At 39.4% G+C, this 18,873-nt stretch overlaps 1 protein-coding gene across 17 annotated transcripts in view; it reads left to right on the forward strand.

Annotated features, from left to right (window-relative positions):
* The window catches only part of UBAP2 (ubiquitin associated protein 2), a 418,367-nt gene that overhangs the window by 343,707 nt on the left and 55,787 nt on the right, over positions 1–18,873 (forward strand). For 12 of the 17 annotated variants that reach the window (XM_050987429.1, XM_050987419.1, XM_050987427.1 and 9 more), the window contains 5 exons: positions 864–941; positions 10,746–10,800; positions 11,954–12,057; positions 17,071–17,130; positions 18,326–18,378. In XM_050987429.1, coding sequence (XP_050843386.1) covers positions 864–941; positions 10,746–10,800; positions 11,954–12,057; positions 17,071–17,130; positions 18,326–18,378 — 350 coding nt within the window. The remainder of the gene's footprint in view (positions 1–863; positions 942–10,745; positions 10,801–11,953; positions 12,058–17,070; positions 17,131–18,325; positions 18,379–18,873) is intronic. The other 5 variants (XM_050987428.1, XM_050987422.1, XM_050987423.1 and 2 more) reach the window with 2 other exon arrangements.

The following is an 18,873-nucleotide window of genomic DNA, read 5'->3' on the forward strand; positions in this document are numbered from 1 at the left end:
CATGGAGCTGGATTTAGAAAAGTATGAATTAGATCAATCAAAATGAAAGCAAAGGGCAAATTTTTTTACCAGAGACAGATGTTGCCTTTCTCTTTTTATAAACTGGAATTAAAGAAATTTCAGATGGTTACCAAATCTTGTTATTTTCTTCCCAACTTTACGTCCAAGCATTTTTGGTTTTATTGTTGCCATTAGGAGAAATGCAGTACAAAGTCTCAGCAGCGAGTGTTTCAAGAGGTCAGTTTTATTGGTTTTTTTTTCTTCTTCTTCAAGAAGTCACTGTATTTCAAAGCACCTTGTTGGGAGTTTACCACAAAACACTTAGGTTGCAGACTTTTTTTTTAGTGCATTACCTTCACCCAGTCATCATCCCTCTGCTTTGAATACAGAGGAGAAATCTGTTTCCATGCTTCTGCAAGAATGCAGTATGGGCAGAAAGGAGCAGAGTTGGTGTTACTGGTTTTCATTGTTGTTACTGGTTTTCATTGTTGTTACTGGTTTTCATTGTTGTTACTGGTTTTCATTGTTGTCAACCAGTGCATTATCTAGGAAACACAGAATAAGGCAGCTGTATTTCCTATCTCATTAAATAGTGTAGGCTGCAAAACATGGCACTTGTAGAGGTTTGTCTCCTGATGGACTTTTCCTTCTTGTATTTTGCTTCCTAATTGTCCAGTACAAAGGAAACAAGGAAACATAACTTGCTTCTAGGGAGGCCTCAAAGAAGAGGGGTAACTGAGATCTGTTGACCATCCCACTTGAAAATTTTTCCTTTTGTTTTGAGGGGCTCGGGTTAAGCAAATGGCTACATTGTCTCTAGTAGCAGTCTCTAACACTTCTCTTAAGCTGTCCTCTCTCCACAGTTAGAGCTGAAGAGAATGGAGTGGACAACAATCAAGGAGATAGGCCTTCAGACCGTGGGAAACGTGGCCGTGGGAGAGGTGAGGTGGTGGCATTGTTGTGGGACTGGCTCTGCTTTCATGTCCTGAAATGGAACTCTCCTATTTGTTTCTTTAAATGCTTCTTCTTAATAATTTTTTGTTGATCCTTTGATTTCATACACACTTCGGCCACCTTGTACTTGGGTACATCCCACTCCCTTACCCTTTATCATTTCTTGGTCTTGGAACAGCTTAAAAAAAATTGACAGAGATTGCTTCTATGGTAATTTCCTGTGTGGCAGGCTACTGTGCGCTGGCTATGGAGAGCTGTTTTCCCAGACTGACTCATGCCAGCCTCCTGTGAGTTGGAGTGTGCTCACTCAGAGTTCCTCAAGATGTACTTCAGCAGCAGGAGAGCACAAGATTCCATCTGTATGGCTCTTGGGGAAGGATTTGATGTATACTTGTACCATTTCTTTGGCGTGTCTCTGTCTGGCTTGCCTTCTGCTTTTGGTAGCCAATCAGAAAAAGAACAAGCCACCTTAGAGATATTTTGCTATGAAAAGGAATTCAATATGGAAGAGCTGATTAGAGCTGGGGAGAAGGAATACTGTGGAGTTTTAGGTACAGCTCCAGTCCTGTCATGTAGAAGAGGTGGGATAATGGATTGGATGTGGAATCAGGTGATGTGTATTTGAATTGGATTTTCATTGTTTGGGGGTGGATAGAGGCTTGTTTTTCCTTAAAGTCAGAGGAATGAAAATAAGTAATCCATGTATGGTGCAGATTATGGGTGAACGAGTGTATTAAATAAGTTAAATTGACGAAATGTGAAGCAAAACTAGTGTACTTAGTAAGTACTGTCAGACCCAAGAAAAATTCTGCCTTCAAAGGACTCCTTTCTCTTTGAAATGTTGGATAACAAGGCATTCAGAGACAGGCACATCCAGCTTCATTGTCTCCAGATCAGCATCTTGAAGGTGTACAAAGATGCAAAGAAGTAACTTCCAAATGTCTGCGTGTGAAGGTGCCTGTGAATCAACAAAAACCCAATTGTGTGTGCAGAGAAGTAGCTCTGCAGGACAATGTGTGGTGTAGTTCACAGCTGCAATTTTTGATATGTTAACAGTTTACACTTTCAGTAGACAGAATGTAAGTTTTGCAGTTGCTTATTTTATAAAATAATCTTTTATTTTCAAATTATAAGTATAAAAGTAGGACTTTTTAAAAATGGTTCAGTAAAATTTAGAGATTAATTTCAAAAGCAGTGGTTTTTTGCTCTAACCTTACAAACCATACACTGCTTTTGTTGTCAAAACTGTAGCTTTCTAGATGAATGTTGTGTATCTCAAAGTTCATAATCAGATTGAACTGACCTGTCTGACTGAAGAAATAGAAACTTCAAAGAGTTTCTGTTCACTGGCTTCATGTACATAGTATTACTGTATGTCTCTACTAAATATTTTAGACTGTATTGTGAGCAAAGTACATTAATGAAGTATCTGTGACAAACCTGTTGGCCACCTACAGGATCATTGTATTACAAGTGTGTGTATTCCATGGCAGGAAATACCTGATTAATTTTACAATGCAAACCTTTGAAATCTTCAGGGAGGTTTAGAAATTGGTGAATTGGTTTTAGAAATCTTATAATTTCAAGGATGCGTGGCCTTCTTTCTTTGGATATTAGTAGAAATAACAATAAAAAGCTTCCTGCCAATTTATTCTGTAGTGTTTCTTTTCTGTTACACAGAATAGTCAAATGAGAGATAACATACTTCAGCTGAAAGTAAACAGATTGCTGGTAGTCACCACAGAACCCATTTTTAGAAATGTTTCATGCAGTGTGTGTGTAGAAATCTAGGCACTGGATATGAAATAAGGGGTCAGCTAATTATCTGAGCAACACACTCTATTTTAAGCTACCTTCTCAGGCAGGAGTTATCTTACTGGCTGCCTTCTAGGAGATTTGCTGGGCCATCATATATATTACTCCTTCACGGTATAAAAACATAATTTAAAGAAATGATAAGCAACTGAAAGTAGCTAGAAGAGGATTGACACAGAGGTGACAGTGTGCTGTTTACTGAGAGGGAAAAACTCTTATACTGAATATTTGATATTCGGTGTGTAAGGCACTAGTTTTCTCTGACAGTAGATCTTCCATTAATGATCGTGTCATGTTCCTTGTAACTTCATAGGGTAGTAGGTAAAGTGCAAATGCCACTGTGTGCTGGTATGCAGGGCGTCAGGGATTTGAAGCATATACAAATTACTGACTGATTAACAGAATGCAAAAATATATCACAGTGTGTGTAACAGCTATAATTGCTCTAAGCTAAATCTTTGCTTGTTAAACTAAAGGTGTAAACTTTGTATTGAAGTCAGGGAATATCTTGTTTTAAGATGCCTTCTCATCTGTGCTTCTTTTTAGAACCAAATTTCTTGTGTGAGCTTAATTTAAATATAAGAAATACTGTAATGGTGATGAGCAGTAATTGCATCAAAGTGATTATATTTGTCAGTATAGCAAGGATTTGCGACTGTCTAGAATGGAATCTCCTGAAGAAATTAAGGAGGCAGATGGTTATGCGTTTTTGGCTATATTGAAACATTTTCTTATTTGTGTTTTAATCACATGCAGTGTTGTATACAAGTTGACAAACTTTACAAGCACAGGTTGTTTTTATGCTGCTGTTTTTTACATCTTCAGTTTTAAGTGCAGGTCTGATTCTCCCAGTTCCTCTACTTCATATTGAAAAGGATGCAGAGAAAAAAAAGGATGTAGAGCTAGAAAAAGCTTTTGAAGGTATTGGGAAGTCTGCAGTTATGGGGTGTGAGGAGCAAGTAGTCTAGGATTTTTTTGCCTGTGAGATAGGACTCTGTGCATGTATGGAAGAGCTCTGTTAAACTTCTGGGGGGGCATCAAATTGATCATGCCAAGCAAGTATGCAAAAGAGAGAATATTAAATGAGATCAGCGGGTTACAGCTTCAAGGTGAACCTAAAGAGTTGGTTCTTCATACATGAAGTGAACCTGAGAAACTCCTTTCAGTAAGATGATGCGGTGCAGGAAATGCTTACATAAAAAGCCTTGGAAATTTCATCCTAAAAAAGAACCACAGGCAAGAAAAAGAAAAACCACCAAAGATTTTGTTGTATGTAAATTATCTTTGACTAGGGAAGTCAAAGCCACAGATAGTTGAAGATAAGGAACACATCCAAAGAAACTACACTGTGATTTCAGTTCATGTGCTCTTCCCTGGTTACCTAATTGACCATGGCTAATAAAGGAATAACAGGTAGTAACAGGTAGGTGGACTTTTGGGCTTTTTTTTTTTTGATTCAGTATAGAAATTGTTATAGACTCATATAGTAATTCTCCTGGTTTGCAAAGGCAGGATAGATTTGTTGCTTGCACTTCTGTTTATCTCTTTACTTCGTTATTCCAGAATAACACGAGCATGCCATAAATGTGAGTTCTGCCAGGAGTTTTTTCTACAAACAGATATAAAAATAAAAGGAAAAAATGCTGTGTTTTAATTCCAGCTCTTGTTTTGTCTGCAAGAAAAAGAGGTTGTATAGGAAAATAAAACAGCTTACCCTTCTCATAGATATCTGATTGTAGTCCAGTTTGTATTCTTGATCTCTTTTTGTTGTTTTTAACATAAGAAGTATGCTATCCTTGAACAAATTGAATTTCTGTGTCCAGAATTGTATAAACATTGCCTATGTTTAAAAGCTTAGCCCAGTTGGCACAGAATATGTCTTGGATTTTTTTTTTTTTTGCCAGAACTAAGGAGAATGTTGTTTTTTTCTAAAACATGAATGTGGGGCAGACCGTCTGGAAGTCAATATTTTAAGTTTGTTTAGTTTTGCTGTGCCTCATTCTGCATTAGTTAAGAAACTTGGTCACATACTTTTTTTTTGAGATTATGATGGTTTAGTTGTAACAAGTCACTTGTTTTCCTTTAAATGTCATTTTAGAGTTGAAAGTTTTCAGCATGAATTGTAAAAATGCTTTCTAGAGTAAACGCAGTATATAAGACTGATTAATTGCTTTTAGCTTTATGGTGACTAATAAAGACAAAATTAATTTGAATTATTAAATGCAGCTTGGGTGTTTGTTTTGGTAATGTGGAGTACCTAGAATACAGAGTTTCTGTACTTTGCCTCCTTACTTCTTAAGGCTTAATAAGCCTCTGTCAACTTGGTTCTGCTGGGGGGATGGCGCTGCCAGAGCAGAGACCAGGGCAGTTCAGTTGCTGTGTAGTCAGAGATGAGCACAAATTTAGAGTGTTGCTTGCCCTTCCAGTTTGCATTTCCTTTTTCTTGCAGCTGTTCTTCAGGCCATTTCTTAACCTTGGAGTAACTTCTGCTAATTAAACCCTGAAAATCTGAATTTTTAAATAAAGCAGCTGTGTTGCAGTGGAAAGATTTAGGTCTACAAGCTCAGTGGACTTGATTTTCTGCAGAATAGGCTGTCAATTTAATGGGCTGGTCCCATCTGAGTTGTGCTTCTGCACACCTTTCTCATGCTGCCATGAAGTGTGCATTTGCTTTGGGGGAAGAAATGCTGTGAATGTGGACACCAATTTTTGCCATGCATGGATGGTACCAAAGTGGAGAAGTGATTGTGATGAGTGTTTTGAACTCCTAGTGGGTTTTAGTGAAAACAGAAAAACTTGCCTCCTGCTTGGGTTGGGTGTAAGTATTGACCTTTCTAGAATTCATTCAGGAGAAGAAAAATGCCAAGAGTAAGGCTGCAATTGACAGTAGTGGGAGGTTCCTCTGAGAGGTGCAGAGGCACCCCTTACGTGACATGTTATGCATTCTAGAGAGGTGCACTGCTTACCAGGGATGTCACTGAGACTACCAGGCTTCTTGCAGTCCACTGACTGCTGCTTCCTGCTGTTGTTTCATGTAGGCACAAGGGGTACAGCCAGGAGCAGTCTGAACATCAAGGGGGATTTCAGAGCTCTGGGTGTGGCCATAAGGCACTTTGGAGCAGCTAGTTTTTTCATCCATCCTCCCAGTCAAAAACAAAGGGGGTCAAAAGGGCCAGTTGTATTTGAAGAATCAGCAGGTGGTTATAGGCGTTGTGCCACAGCAGGGGATTTCACATCTTAGACTAGGGGATTCTTTGAGAAACCTGGTCTTCTGGGGGCTGATGTGTTCCATCTGTCAGGGAAGGGGATGGGCATCTTTGGTCATCCTGGCTTCATAAAGAGCAAGTTGTGCCTGACCAATCTGGTGTCCTTCTGTGTTGGAGTGATCATAACAGTCAACAAGGAAGGGCTGGCATCATCTGTCTGGACTTCTGTAAGGCCTTTGACACGACATCCTTATCTCTGCATTGGAGAGAGAGGGATTTGAAAGGTGAACTTTTCGGTGGATAAAGAATTGTCTTCATCCAGTTAGTTGGATGCATCCAGTTAGTTGTGGTCAATGGTTCTATGTCCAGATGGAACCTAGTGACCTGGTGAGGGTCATGTCCCTCAGGGCTCTTATCTTGGAATGGTGCTCTTAAATTAATATCCTTATCATTGACAGAGTGAGATTAAGTGCACCCTCAGCAAATTTGCAGATAATACTAAGCTGAGAAGTGCAGTTGACACACCTGAAGGATGGGATGTCATCCGAAGGGACCTGGACAAGTTTGAGTAGTGGGCCCATGGGAATCTCATGAGGTTTAACAAGATGAAGTTCAAGATGCTGCACTCGTGTCAGGGCAGTCCCAGGCATAAATACAGACTGGGGAGAAGACCTCCTTGAGAGCAGCCCTACAGAGAAGGACTTTGGACTTCTTACAGATGAAAATTGTCAGGAGCTGGCAAGGTGTGTTTGCAGCCTAGGGCTTGTGGGGCTGGTGAGGAATGTGAAGGTCAAGGGCAGCCTGGGCTGCAGTGGCGGTGAAATGGTGGAGGTTGAGATCTTTGGTACGGTGATGAGGACACACAACAAGCTCACTGCCATGGCCTTCAGGCAAGCAGACTTTGGCCTCTTCAAGGATTTGCTTGGTAGAGTGCCATGGGATAGAACACCAGAGGGAAGTGGGGCCCAGGAAGGCATGTTAATATTTAAGGATTCCTTCTTCCAAGTTTGGGAGCAGTGCATCCCAACCAAAAGAAAGACAAAACTTCCCCAACTGCGTGGATGGAAAGAAGGTCCTGGACAAACTCAAACACAAAACCAAAGCCCAGAGAAGGAAGAAGCAAGTAAATGTAACTTGGGAGGAAGAGAGAGGTGAGATTGTCTGAGCAGCTAGGGTTTTGGTTGGGAATGCTAAAGTTGTATTGTTGGTGATAAAAGGAAGACAAGTGAAAATTTGGGCCTTCCCTGTAAGAAAATGGGAGACCTGGCTAACTGGGACATGGACAAGCTGGAGGCACTTAATGATTTTTTTTGTCTTGGTCTTTTCCCACAAGATTTCCAACCATATGAATTACAGGAGGAAAAGGCAGGGGCTGGGAGAATGAATAACCATCCGCTGTAGGAGAGGATCAGGTTTGAGACTCTTTGAGGAATCTGAAAGTGCACATCTGTGGGTCCCTGGGGAAGTGGAAGAGGAAGTGGTTAAGCCACCATCCATCATATTTGAGGTCCCACTGATGGAAAAATGGAAGGAAGGCAGACCTGGGGAACTAGAGGTCAGGCAGTCTCACATCTGTGCCTGGCAAGATCCTGGAGCAGATCCTCCTGGAAGTTAAGGGACTTGGAAAATGTGATATGGTAGGTAACAGGCAAACTAACTCCCCCCAGCAAAAAAAAAAAAAAAAAAAAAAAAAAAAAAAAAAAAAAAAAGAGGCAGGCAACATGGTTGCTGTAGACAGCAGGGGTTTTTGGTTGCTTGGTGTAAAGGTTTTCTGGCATTTATCAAGGTGGCAACTGGTTTGGAGAGCTGATCCAAAAGTAAACAAATACTGTTTCCTGATAGTGGTTTGGTGCTCATTCACTGGAAAGTGCGAAACTGTCAGTGCACTTTCTGCAGAGCAGAGCTTATGATCACTGGGGAGGAAGACCACAATTGTAGTAGTTCTAATTTAAATGGGTTTAAATTACTGTGGGATTGCATGCTTAGTATTTGGGTTCCTGCTGTGAATTCTGAAAGCTTTATTTGCTCACTGACTCTTTAGTCACTGTTAAAAAGCATAAAAAGTTTGTAGGTACCCTGTGGGCATTCTCAGTTGTCTCGTGACTAACTTCTTTGTCTTAAAAGACTGTACCTTCTGTTTTAAGGCCATTTTTAAATTTTGACAGCTGAGAGAAGTAGTTTTCTTGGCATGAGAATTTAAGGATTTACTAGTGGTCTGGTTGTGTCAAAGACAATATTATCCCTTTCCACTGGCATCTTGCACTAGTGACCATGATGTATGAAATCTGGTGTCTGAGTTAGGTGGTATTACAGTGGTGAACATTCACTGTCCCATATTTTGAGTTAATTTTTCATGTGTTTTCTAACTTTGAGTTTAGTAATTTGGTACTCCCTTTTGCCTGTATTAGAAAGGTTCCTTTGTGTTTGTTGATAAAAATAATTCCAGTTTTGACTGAAAGCATAGCACAGAATTAAGAAGTTAGAGGAATCCACTTGAAATTCAAGTTCAAAATTATCTTTCAAAGTGATCTGGTATAAAAAATGCCTTGCTGGCTAGTAGTCTAAGACTGTGCATGGAACTTCAGGAGCAGCATTTTTTCTTTTTTGCAATTTCTAAAACTGTTGCTAATTGATGTTTTTAGTCAGTTTTATTTTGCCCATTATGGGGACGTATCTTAACGTATGCCTGGCTTGCTAAAACATCACCTTCTCTTTATTGTACTAAGGTTGTTCCTTAAGGCCTTTGCACTTGAGATACTGGGGTGACTTTCCTCTTCTTGTAAACTCTATTTCTTCTTTCATTACAGCTATTTCAGTTATCTCTCTGCACCTTATGAGAATCACTCAAAACTCTGTCTCACACAAAACTATTTCTGGTTGACTGTTTCTGTGTTTTGCAGCTCCCAGCTGCTGGACTTGTACCTCAGGCTGTCAGAAAACTCTTGATCTTGCTTCTGCACAATTTCTGTAAATGGTATTTAATGCTCTGTTGATAGCGATTGAAAGTAATTTTATTACATGATGGCCATTACCATATCCCCAGATAAACTTCTGTAGCTGGTTCTGCTCTTAAGAAAACTTACTGGACAGAATGGTAATCCAGAGTGCTCTGATTTTGGCAGAGGATAGCAGAAGTTAGGTAGGCTGGGCAAGAAGGTTCAGCGGACAAGTTGGCAGTTGGGAGGCAACAGGTAGGGAGTTGGATACAGTGGGGCTTGGGGTGCTGTTGGTTGTGGCAAAAAGCACATGATCTCGGTAAAGAAGGGTGGCAAATGCCAGGTTGCAGCAGTTGTTGCTTGTTTCATAACCTCTGTCTGCCTTCTCTCCAGCCAGTTGTGAAAAGAGAGCAAAGGAGGGAAGATAATGTAGACATAATAGAGCCGGTCTGTGTCAGACTTAAGCTATTCTGTGGTCTTATCCCAGAAAAATGCTGTGTGTTGCTGGATGGGAATCTTTCCTCTACTTTGATGCCTCTAAGAATTCTTGAAAAAGTAGGTCCAGAAATGTATTTTGTCACTAAAACAGTGAACTCAGGTAAGGGGAATAATGAGTGGTGAGAGCAGGAAACAGAAGGTCATTAAAGTAGAACTTCCATAAACCGGTCTTACTATGTACTGGAGGTACTGCTCTTGCTCAGTTTGGGTGGTCTCCTGAAAGTAAGAAGTAATTCTGATCCAGCTTTGAACATCCTGTCATGCGTAGTTCTGATCTATGGGTATCAGTGCTTTGGTGATTTAGGATTATCATTTTTGTGTGCTTTGGTAAACTTGCAGTTGCTTGGTGACTTATAATTGTCACATAGTATTGTCATTAAAATAAACATGGTTTTGTTCTCTGAGTGCAGTTCTTGACCTCCTTCTGTTCTTGTAATCCAAAATAATATTCTCACACTTCCTCAAAAAAACCTGAACAAACTGGGTAAGCCTTACATAAAACCCTGAAAAAGGTGGGGAAGGAAGTCTATGCAGAAATCTATTGCATGTAAGAAATATTTGGTAATACTTTTTTTAGACATTTGCTTTGTGTATTCTTGAGTAGCACAAAAATTTTCTTGCCTTGTTGACAATATACCATGTGCAAAAATTAATTGTATCAAGAAGCTCATAAACTGAGGCTGATAATAAAATTTGAGAAAACAAATACTTGGTTTTGTTAAAACAAATGAATATTTTAGTGGGTGATAACAAGGAAGATGAGTTACTTGATTTCTTTATTTTCATATCAGTAACTGTGATGAAGGGTGAGGCAGATGGAATGTGTGAGATTGAGATTGGCAAAAGCACAGGAGGGTGGACAGGTGGTCAGAGTCAGAGAAGGAAACAAGTGGAGTATTTCAACTGTTTTCTCACCAATAAGAAGTGACAGAGAATTGCTTGAAAGATCAGAATACTTAGGGAGGCTGGGATTTTAGAGCATCTTAGGCAAGAATGAAACAATCCAGACAAAATTTTGAACAGTGTCTCATAAGTTGGCAATAGTAGTGTTTGGGATGAGTCTTTAGGTAATTTCTTTTAATGGCATTTATAGATACTTTCTGAGACACAGAAAAGATGGCAGATAATTGAAGATCCTACTGAAATTCAGGGTCTTAGATGAACCAAGGCTTGTTTGAGTGTATTAGGGAAGCAAATACGGTGTGGGAATTTGGGAAGTAAATTATATTTAACTTCATCTATGATAGTTTTCTTCAACTGTGGCGTTCTTTAATGTGGCAGACTAGTGACTGCTGGCTCCTCTGCTGTTGCTGTTAAATGGTGTTTTCTCTCCTAGGGTTTGGACGTGGCAGAGGGAGAGGAACGGGGAGGTTTTCAGCCCAAGGCATGGGGTAAGAAATATGCAGAGCACAGATTTTGGCAAGGATCAAACACAGTGGCAGTATTTATTGACAATGTTGCCACTGTATTTATGGATATTGCTGTATGTTTGATAAACCAATATAGATGCAAAAATTGAAAAATCTCTTAGGTGATGAATGGAATATTTTTGTCTTAAACTAGTGTTTCTAACTAGGCACACCTGTAGAATCTTAATGTATGTCTGTTCAGTGTGAATATCTCAAACTTGGAGAGCCATACCTGCTATCAGTAGCAGTCACATAGTGCCTTGGAGTCTGAAAGCTGTGTGCTACATATAGTCTTGGGTAAATTTTAAGCCAGATTTATTTCAGTGTAATGTAGAATGTGCAGTGAACATATAAAAAACTTGAAAATGGCAATTCTAAACTTTGTTCTGTTTTTGAAGTTGCATGCTTTAGCTGTTTGGACACATGGACCTTAAAACAGAGTCAGAAGTTATTCAGAAGCTTAAAAGTTTGCTCTTAATTTTGTTGGAATAACTTGGCTTATAAAAATATAGCCTCCACTACGTTCACTCAGTGTTTGCCTTTAAGGAAACTTCATGCAACATCAGTAACATCATGATGAACTGGAGTCTTCTACTTCTCTAATTATTCTTCTTGTTCATACTTTCAGATTATGAGCTGAAAAGAGGTTTTTCTTCAGTAGTGCTTTTTCACCTTTTAGCTGCATCTGTGTATTTTTGACATTGGTGTCGGCAGAGCACTTTGAAATAATCTTACTGGTGCTGTGAAAGGACATGATACTGGTCACTTATCAGTCAGCCACCTGTTGAAAAACTTCAACTACCTGTTGAGAGAGTCTTATTGTTGTGTTTATAAGCTAATACTTTATAACACTGGGAGGAATTGGGATGCTGGTTTTTCAGGAATTTATTTGGTTCAGTGTCTCTACAGAAATTTTGTTTACCAGTCTCTTCACTTTTTTCTCTTATTCTCTTTTCTCCCTTTTTATCTCTGTCTGCTCATAGAAGATTTTTTTTTTTTAACTAAGAGCTGTCAAGATAACTTATGTGGAAATCAAGATGTTAAGTCTAATACAACTTCAGCAAAAAATTATGACACTTATGCTCACTGAATGACCCATGTGTTCTCTTCCATTTCTTAACTTTCAAAACTCTAGGACATTTAATCCTGCAGACTATACGGAGTCTTCTGCCACTGATGGCTTTGGGACAAAGTCAGAGATCTGGGAGACTGGTCAGAATGATGCAGATGATGGAACTGGTAAGATGCTTCAAGAAGTGGAAGGATTGGAATGAAGACCTGTAGCATATTGCAGCTAAAATAATAATTCTGTTAGTGTTCAATTCACTTTTGAAAATTTGTATACATCTTTTGTGACACAGATATTAGGTGATTTTTAAGTTTAGCTGCTGCTGATGTGCAGAGCCTGAGTGTCTCTCTGGTAAGAATGAAGGGAGGCATTTTGCGATCATTTTGTTATAGTATCAATAAACCCTTGGGGGACAAAGGAATTTGAAGAGTCACTGGAAGAACCTTGTATTTAAAGAAGTCTTTAGATGTCTTAATACTGCTTAAGATCTCACTGAATGTAGTTAAGGAGCATAAGTCCTCTTAGAACTGATTGGTCCACAGACTTTAGGCAATAGGATGTGAATATCTAAGAAGAAAAAGAAAAGAAAAAGTTTACAAGTATGAATTCACTCAGTGACACTGGGATGGCTTTGGAAGCTCTATCTGCAGAAATGTACAATGCAGAGATGTAAGGATGTGAGTCTCTGGATGGAGGAGAGTTCCAAGATCTGCAACTTCTGAAGAGAAAAATTATTAACTAAAGCACGAGTAGGCACTTGAATTGAAGCCAAAAACCCATTGACCTGTCTGAAGATCAAGGCAGATGTGTGTTTCTCTATGAAGTTTCAAGTGAGAAGTACGCACTTCCAGCTAAAGGCAAGAGACTGACATAGTTTGGAAAAGGAACCATTTTGCAGTGGTTTCATGGTGATTCAGAAATGAGGGTGGCTTGCTTATCTGTAATGGGAAAAATAGGATACCTTGCTGCTTCCTGTGTTCTGTGATAGGAGATGAAGGCAAAGTAAACTATGTGTTAAAATGGAGAAAGTCATGTATGTTTTTGTCCTCACTTGGGAGCCATTGAGTGTATTTCTTTTAACTGCAGCAATGGGTAACTCTTCTGATCTCTTCACTGGTGAAGTCTACTCAGGTGATTTTTCATCAACTCCTCTGTCAAGTGTGGAAGCTGATCCTGAAGGGCACAGTGTGCTCTGTTGAGCTCTGCTGTGAGCCACTTGAGATGCAGCTTTCTAAATGTCTTACGAGCCATTTTCCACTTAACTAGAGAAGACAACAGGCACAGAATTTAGGGAGGCTTATTAAGCAGCTGTCTTGTCACTCTGATTGCCTTCTCAACCAGTGTGGAAGAGAGACTTTGAGTATATTAGTGGTTGTTAATGGGAGCATTCTTGCCAAATACGGTATCTCTCTAAGGAATTACTTCTTAAATTACTTGGTGCTGTAGCACAAACAGAAATACACCTTTTGTTTTCACTCACATTAGTTTTTCAAATAAGGAAGATAACTAATGTCTTGAAAATTCCTTTGGGGATTCTTACGTTATTGTTTGCTACCTGTTAGCGAGGGGCAGGGTATGTTATCACAAGCATTGCAGAAGCTATAAGGTTAACGAAGTAAAGATCTGCAAGAAAGGTACTAGGAGATTGGACCACAGATAGAAAATCATGGTTTTGTTACTGCTGATTGCAGATGTAAGGATATAGCTTACATATGACTTGTGCTCTACTTCCAAAATGAACTCGAGTGTTCTGAGACTCTCCCTGCTAACTCAGAGTAGCCTCTGTGTGTCTCTGTTACAGCAGCCTCTGTCCTTGTAGAAAAAGGCAGAGCCTCCTTGTCCTTCTTACTCATTGTTAAGTATTGGAGGAAATCTGCCTAGGAATAAGAGTAGTTTGGTGTGGGTAAACAGATCCCTCTAACAGTATGAACGTGTCATCATGAGAGGTGTACTGCTGACAGGGTGGTGGAAATTCAGAGTTTTGATGTGTGGAATTTCTGTTTGGATGTCAAAGCGCATTTTTGCTGTGCACATGTCACCAACAACTACACTGGACTTCAATAACACAGCTTAAGGCAGGCATGGAAATTTGGGAAGCGTTGTAGGAAGAAGGTGTGAGGAGGTATTTTAAAATTTTCTCTGGCCTTGTCAGATGAATGAATCTTTGAGGTATGAATGAGTAGGTGACATTGTGAGGGAGTTCCTGCAAAATTACTTGATTAGCGGAAAATTAAAGTATACTAGGTAAATGTGAATATTCTTGTTGGGTGTTAAATACCTTTTTGTTGCTAATCTTAATTTACTTTCAAATGAAAAAGGTACAATAAGTGACAAAAAAAAAAGTCTCTCTAAAGAATGCTTTCTTTTATGGTGCTGTAGACAAGCTCTAGGAATGACTGAAAGAAGTCTCTGGGCCAAAAGGAATCACTTCAGAAAGAACAGGCTTTAAAATTGAATCATCAGTTGACCAAGTGCGTAGCACTTTCAGCCTTTTGATAGAAAGCATCTTGAGGGTTTTTAAAGGAAGCTGCAGCTGGAGTGGTAATTTTACACAAGAGACTGCTGGGAAGAAACATGGAAGCAGTGCTGGGGGGGACAATGGCAGACAAGGTATGGGGCTTGAAGTAGGTTCCGTAAAGTTGAGCATGAATTGATTTGTTAATCCCAAATATTATCAGGTATTTTTTAGGTCTCCCCCCCCCAATAATTTTCAGGACCCGTCCTGTTCCCCCCCCCGCCCCAAATTTACAGTGATGCTTTGTTAATTACAAATAAATGACCCAGTTAAGTTCCCAATGGGGAGTCAACTAAAGTTTTGAGTGTGGAAACTATATGTGTATGGAAAACAAAAAAGCTTTCAGTGGGCTTTATAGATGTCAGATAAGAGTTTATACAGGAAGGACAGGAAGTAAATTGCTCTATTTATTCCTCATTACCCAGTCCTGTTTCTTATTTAATCTAAAAAGAAGGTGAAAAATATTAGCTCATACTATCTACTTGGAAAACTAGTGTCTTTCATCTGCAGTTACATTAAAGAAGTGGTAACTGCGTAACTGCCTAGAGAAATAAGAGATCTTTGCTTACCAAAATATTTTCTGGAGACATTATACCAATATAAACTCTTTGTGACATTCTGAGTTATGTACCAAGTATTTCTTTCTGTAGCCACTGCTGGGAAAATGAATATTTTCATACAAAAGAAATACAGTATTTGTCTCCAAAATGGAGTTTCTGTCATGTGTACTTTGAAAGTGCTCTAGGACTTCATGCCCTGAATTATTGCAGATGCCAGAGGTGTCATGATAACTTGAATAGCCTTTCTAGGTGCACCATTGTGTAATCCAGTAGAAAAGCTAGCCGGTTCTGTGAAGGTAAAATTTAGTGTTGGCTGAAGTATAGACTGAAGGGCAACTCTTTAATAGTTCGTAGCATTATAACTTATTGTATTCCAAATTATGCAGCATCAGTTTTCCTGCATCCTAATATATATATAAATAATGTACAGATGAAAGGCAAAGAGGAGAGATAGATGGAGAGAAACAAAATTACCAGTCCTCCTCCAAAAGGAAATAAACTTGTGCAGCATCATTTCTCTCTTACCTTTTTTGTAATGTACAAGGCCGTGGGAGAAAATGAGTGCAAATCACAGCAGTTCTTATACATAAATTGTACTGGAGGTGCTCACTTCTCAAAGTTGGTTGCAAAAATGGCCTTGTGTTCTGGTAATTTACTCACGTCATTGCTTTGATAGAGTTTTAAAAGTTTCATGGAAAAACTTCCTTTGTTACCTTAGTTATGAACAGCCTTAAATTACTCTGAAACTGAAGAATGACTAGAAATTATAGAGTAACTTTCAAGAGGGACAATTGTGTTCCTTGGAAGGTACAAGGAAGTTGGTATTTGGGTTTTTGTTTTCTGGGGGTTTTGTGTTTGGTTTGTTTTTTCAATATCTGCTGTAAAGGTCAGAAGGAACATTTTAAGGAAACCTTTAAGTCTTTCTAGAATGCAAATCTAGAAGGAAAGAACTAGTGCATAAGTTTGGCATAGACCAAGTTAAATTTGTTTTGGGGCTAATACCAATGATTATTCAAAGAAATGGTAAAAAATGAAGGAGTGTGACAGGGAGAGAGGGTAATTGGAGGAATGTAGCTGAAGACTTATCAAAAGATGTATTCTGTTTTTATTGGCTTGATAACTTTCTAAACTTAACTTGTTACAAAGAAAAAGTGGAAAGGGTCGCAAATAACCACCTAGGTTGAAGCTTGTATGATAAGGATCCTAGTAAACACAAAACGTAGTTTTGATTGAAAACAAAAAACTTTTGAATTGTAATGCTTTACAAAGCTTGGGGGAAGATTGGGAAGAGGATGCATGAGTTGCAGTAATGCCAAGGTGGATTTTGGGCTAAAAAGAAATTGACGCACCTGTGGCAAGATCTGACTTAGAAATCCCATCAATAGGAGGAAGATGTTCAGAAAATTAATTTAGTGCAGAGAAGAGAAGTGAAATAACTGAGAGTGGAATGATTGAGTTGGGAAGGGAGAGTGTTAGTAAATGACACGAATAAACTTGGCAACCTTGATAAACTACTAAAAGGGTTAAAGGCTGTACACAGTATTTAAAAGAGTAAACCCTCAGGACTAGTTTTGTAAGAGGGAACAACAGACAGTTGTTTAAATTTAATGCCAGGAAAACATCACAAGTAGTATTTTGAGTAGGTTTGGTCTCCCAAAGGTGGTGGAAAATACACAAGAGTCTGACTTGATGTACCTGAGTTCTTCTAGTGTTTATTTTATCAGACTCCGAGCTCTATTTCAGTGTTCTGGTGTCAGTGCAAAGCTTGTTTTCTAGAGACAGGCCTTGGCACTGGATTATGGAAGATAAATACAATCAGGGCAAATACTTTGATTTCTTCTTCGAAGAAGAAATACTGGGGGAAGGGATTTTGTTTTGATCGGGGAAGTGAAAGAAAATCAACTGTTCCTCTAAAAACTGCTGCTCATTGGGCTTTTCCTCCTTTTCAGGATTTCTGTAGAAATGTGTGGATTACTCTTGAAATTTGAGGCATTGTAGTAGTTGTGCTTCAGGGTATGGTTATTCATAAAAACATCATTCCTGGGTAGGGGCCATTTGCTAAAATGCGAGGCATGAAATGTTTCAGGCAACTCTATATTGCTCCACAGAGCCCACACAGAGCGGATGTTACCTTGCTCAGGACCTGCCAAATAATTTTGGATTCCAAGGTATAGTTCCCCTCTCTTCCCCCCACTGTGTGTAACCTCCATGGTCAGCCCGTTTGCCTGACAGGACTGGCGCCGCTCAACCCTCCTCTGCCAAAACCCGCTGTGGTGTCGTGGGGTACGAGAGGGAGTACCAGTGCAGTTCTGGCATTAGTACCAGGTGGCTTTGATGCGGTCTTTGAGGGGCTTGTTTCTGAATTAATGGGTCTCAGACCAGTTCTTGGTTAAATGAAAGGAGATGATTGAAGCAGCAGTCTCTTTGCTTTGTACTTGATCCAGGGTGCTGGCGGTGCTACCTTTGGTGCTGGTGTTTTCTTTGTTCATGGTTGTGCAGTTTACTCAAAGGCTCTGGTTGTTGTTGGAATAACCTTCCCTGTACTGCTGCCAGTGGTCAAGGCCTTCAGTCCCTTTATGGCTCTTGCATGTCTGTACCTGCTGTTTCCTATAGAAGGGGTTGGGGTTTTGCATCTGTAGGATTGGTTTCTGTGGTTTTCCTATTTCTGCATGCTTCACTGTGCTCCAGAGTTTGCCAAATCAAATCTGCCACAAGTTACAGGAAGCGTTTTTAGCTACAGTGGAAATTCAGAGATTGTCCTGCTACCATCATAAGAATTGTTTATGTTGTAAAATAAGTTGCTCTCTCAGGGGAAGGAATTGGAGTTGTGCTACTTGGAGGAGTGAGTTAATAGGTTGGAAAGTAGTCTCCACAGGCATAGCTTAGGTCTTGAAACTGAATGTGTTGAAAGTAGGATTGTGAGTCTTGGAGCAGGTGCTGGTGGTTGTGTTTTGTTCTGTATGAATTTGTGTGTGAAACTAGAGGATCCTGTGAGAGGGTTGAGTAACCTGTGACTGCCACTGGACCCAGAGGAGGAAGTTCTTCCAATGTTTGGGATTAGTCACTGGATGCAAATGTGTGTTCATGCAAATTGAGTCCTGTACCATAGTGACTAAGAAATTCCTGAAATCAGGGGCAGGGTGGGAGGAGTGGTGGTGTTTCCCTCCCAAAATTTTAATTCTGCAGACCAGTTTCCTAGAGCTTCTATTCTAACCATGTTTCCAAATATGTTTCCAACCTTCATGTCCTTGCTTTGTGTTCCACTGATAATGGAAACAGGATTGCTTGTAAAGCCGAAGTATTGAAATACTGTGTTGTGCCTTTAGCTTGTACCTGTTTTCTTTCTTTCCCCTATTATAATAGGAGCATGGAAGAACTCAATAGAAGAATGGACAGCAGAAGACTGGAATGAAGATGTAAGTGCAACTGGCTGGATATACCAATTGATTATTTATTCTCTTCAGAGTTTGTATTGTTTCAAAAACTAAATATTTGAAGTACCCATTATTTCAAGTTTATTTTCAGTAGAGTGAGGATAAGTCATCCCTTTTGCCTCCTCCTGCAAGGTGGAATGTCAGTGTTTGTCCTGGAAATGTGTGAATGTTTCATATAACTGATATGGAAACTCCATCCTTACCTAATGATAGGGATGTATCTTTTGAAAGAATTGAAAGAAATCCTTCAATTCTTAGGTTTTCTGTATTAGTTAATCTTTTGAGAGAATTGAAAGAAATCCTGAAATTGCTAGGTTTTCTGTATTAGTTAATGTCATCAAAAGCTGACATATTTTAAAACTGTCTTTAGTTTCCTCAGTGTGTGCTAGAGGTGGACTAAAGGATAAGAATGGTGGAAATCTGTGGGCTATTCTCACCCCCGTTCGATTCTGGTACAATACAGCATTTGTCATAAGG

The sequence above is a fragment of the Serinus canaria genome, chromosome Z (assembly GCF_022539315.1).
Source record: "Serinus canaria isolate serCan28SL12 chromosome Z, serCan2020, whole genome shotgun sequence".
NCBI lineage: Eukaryota > Metazoa > Chordata > Aves > Passeriformes > Fringillidae > Serinus > Serinus canaria.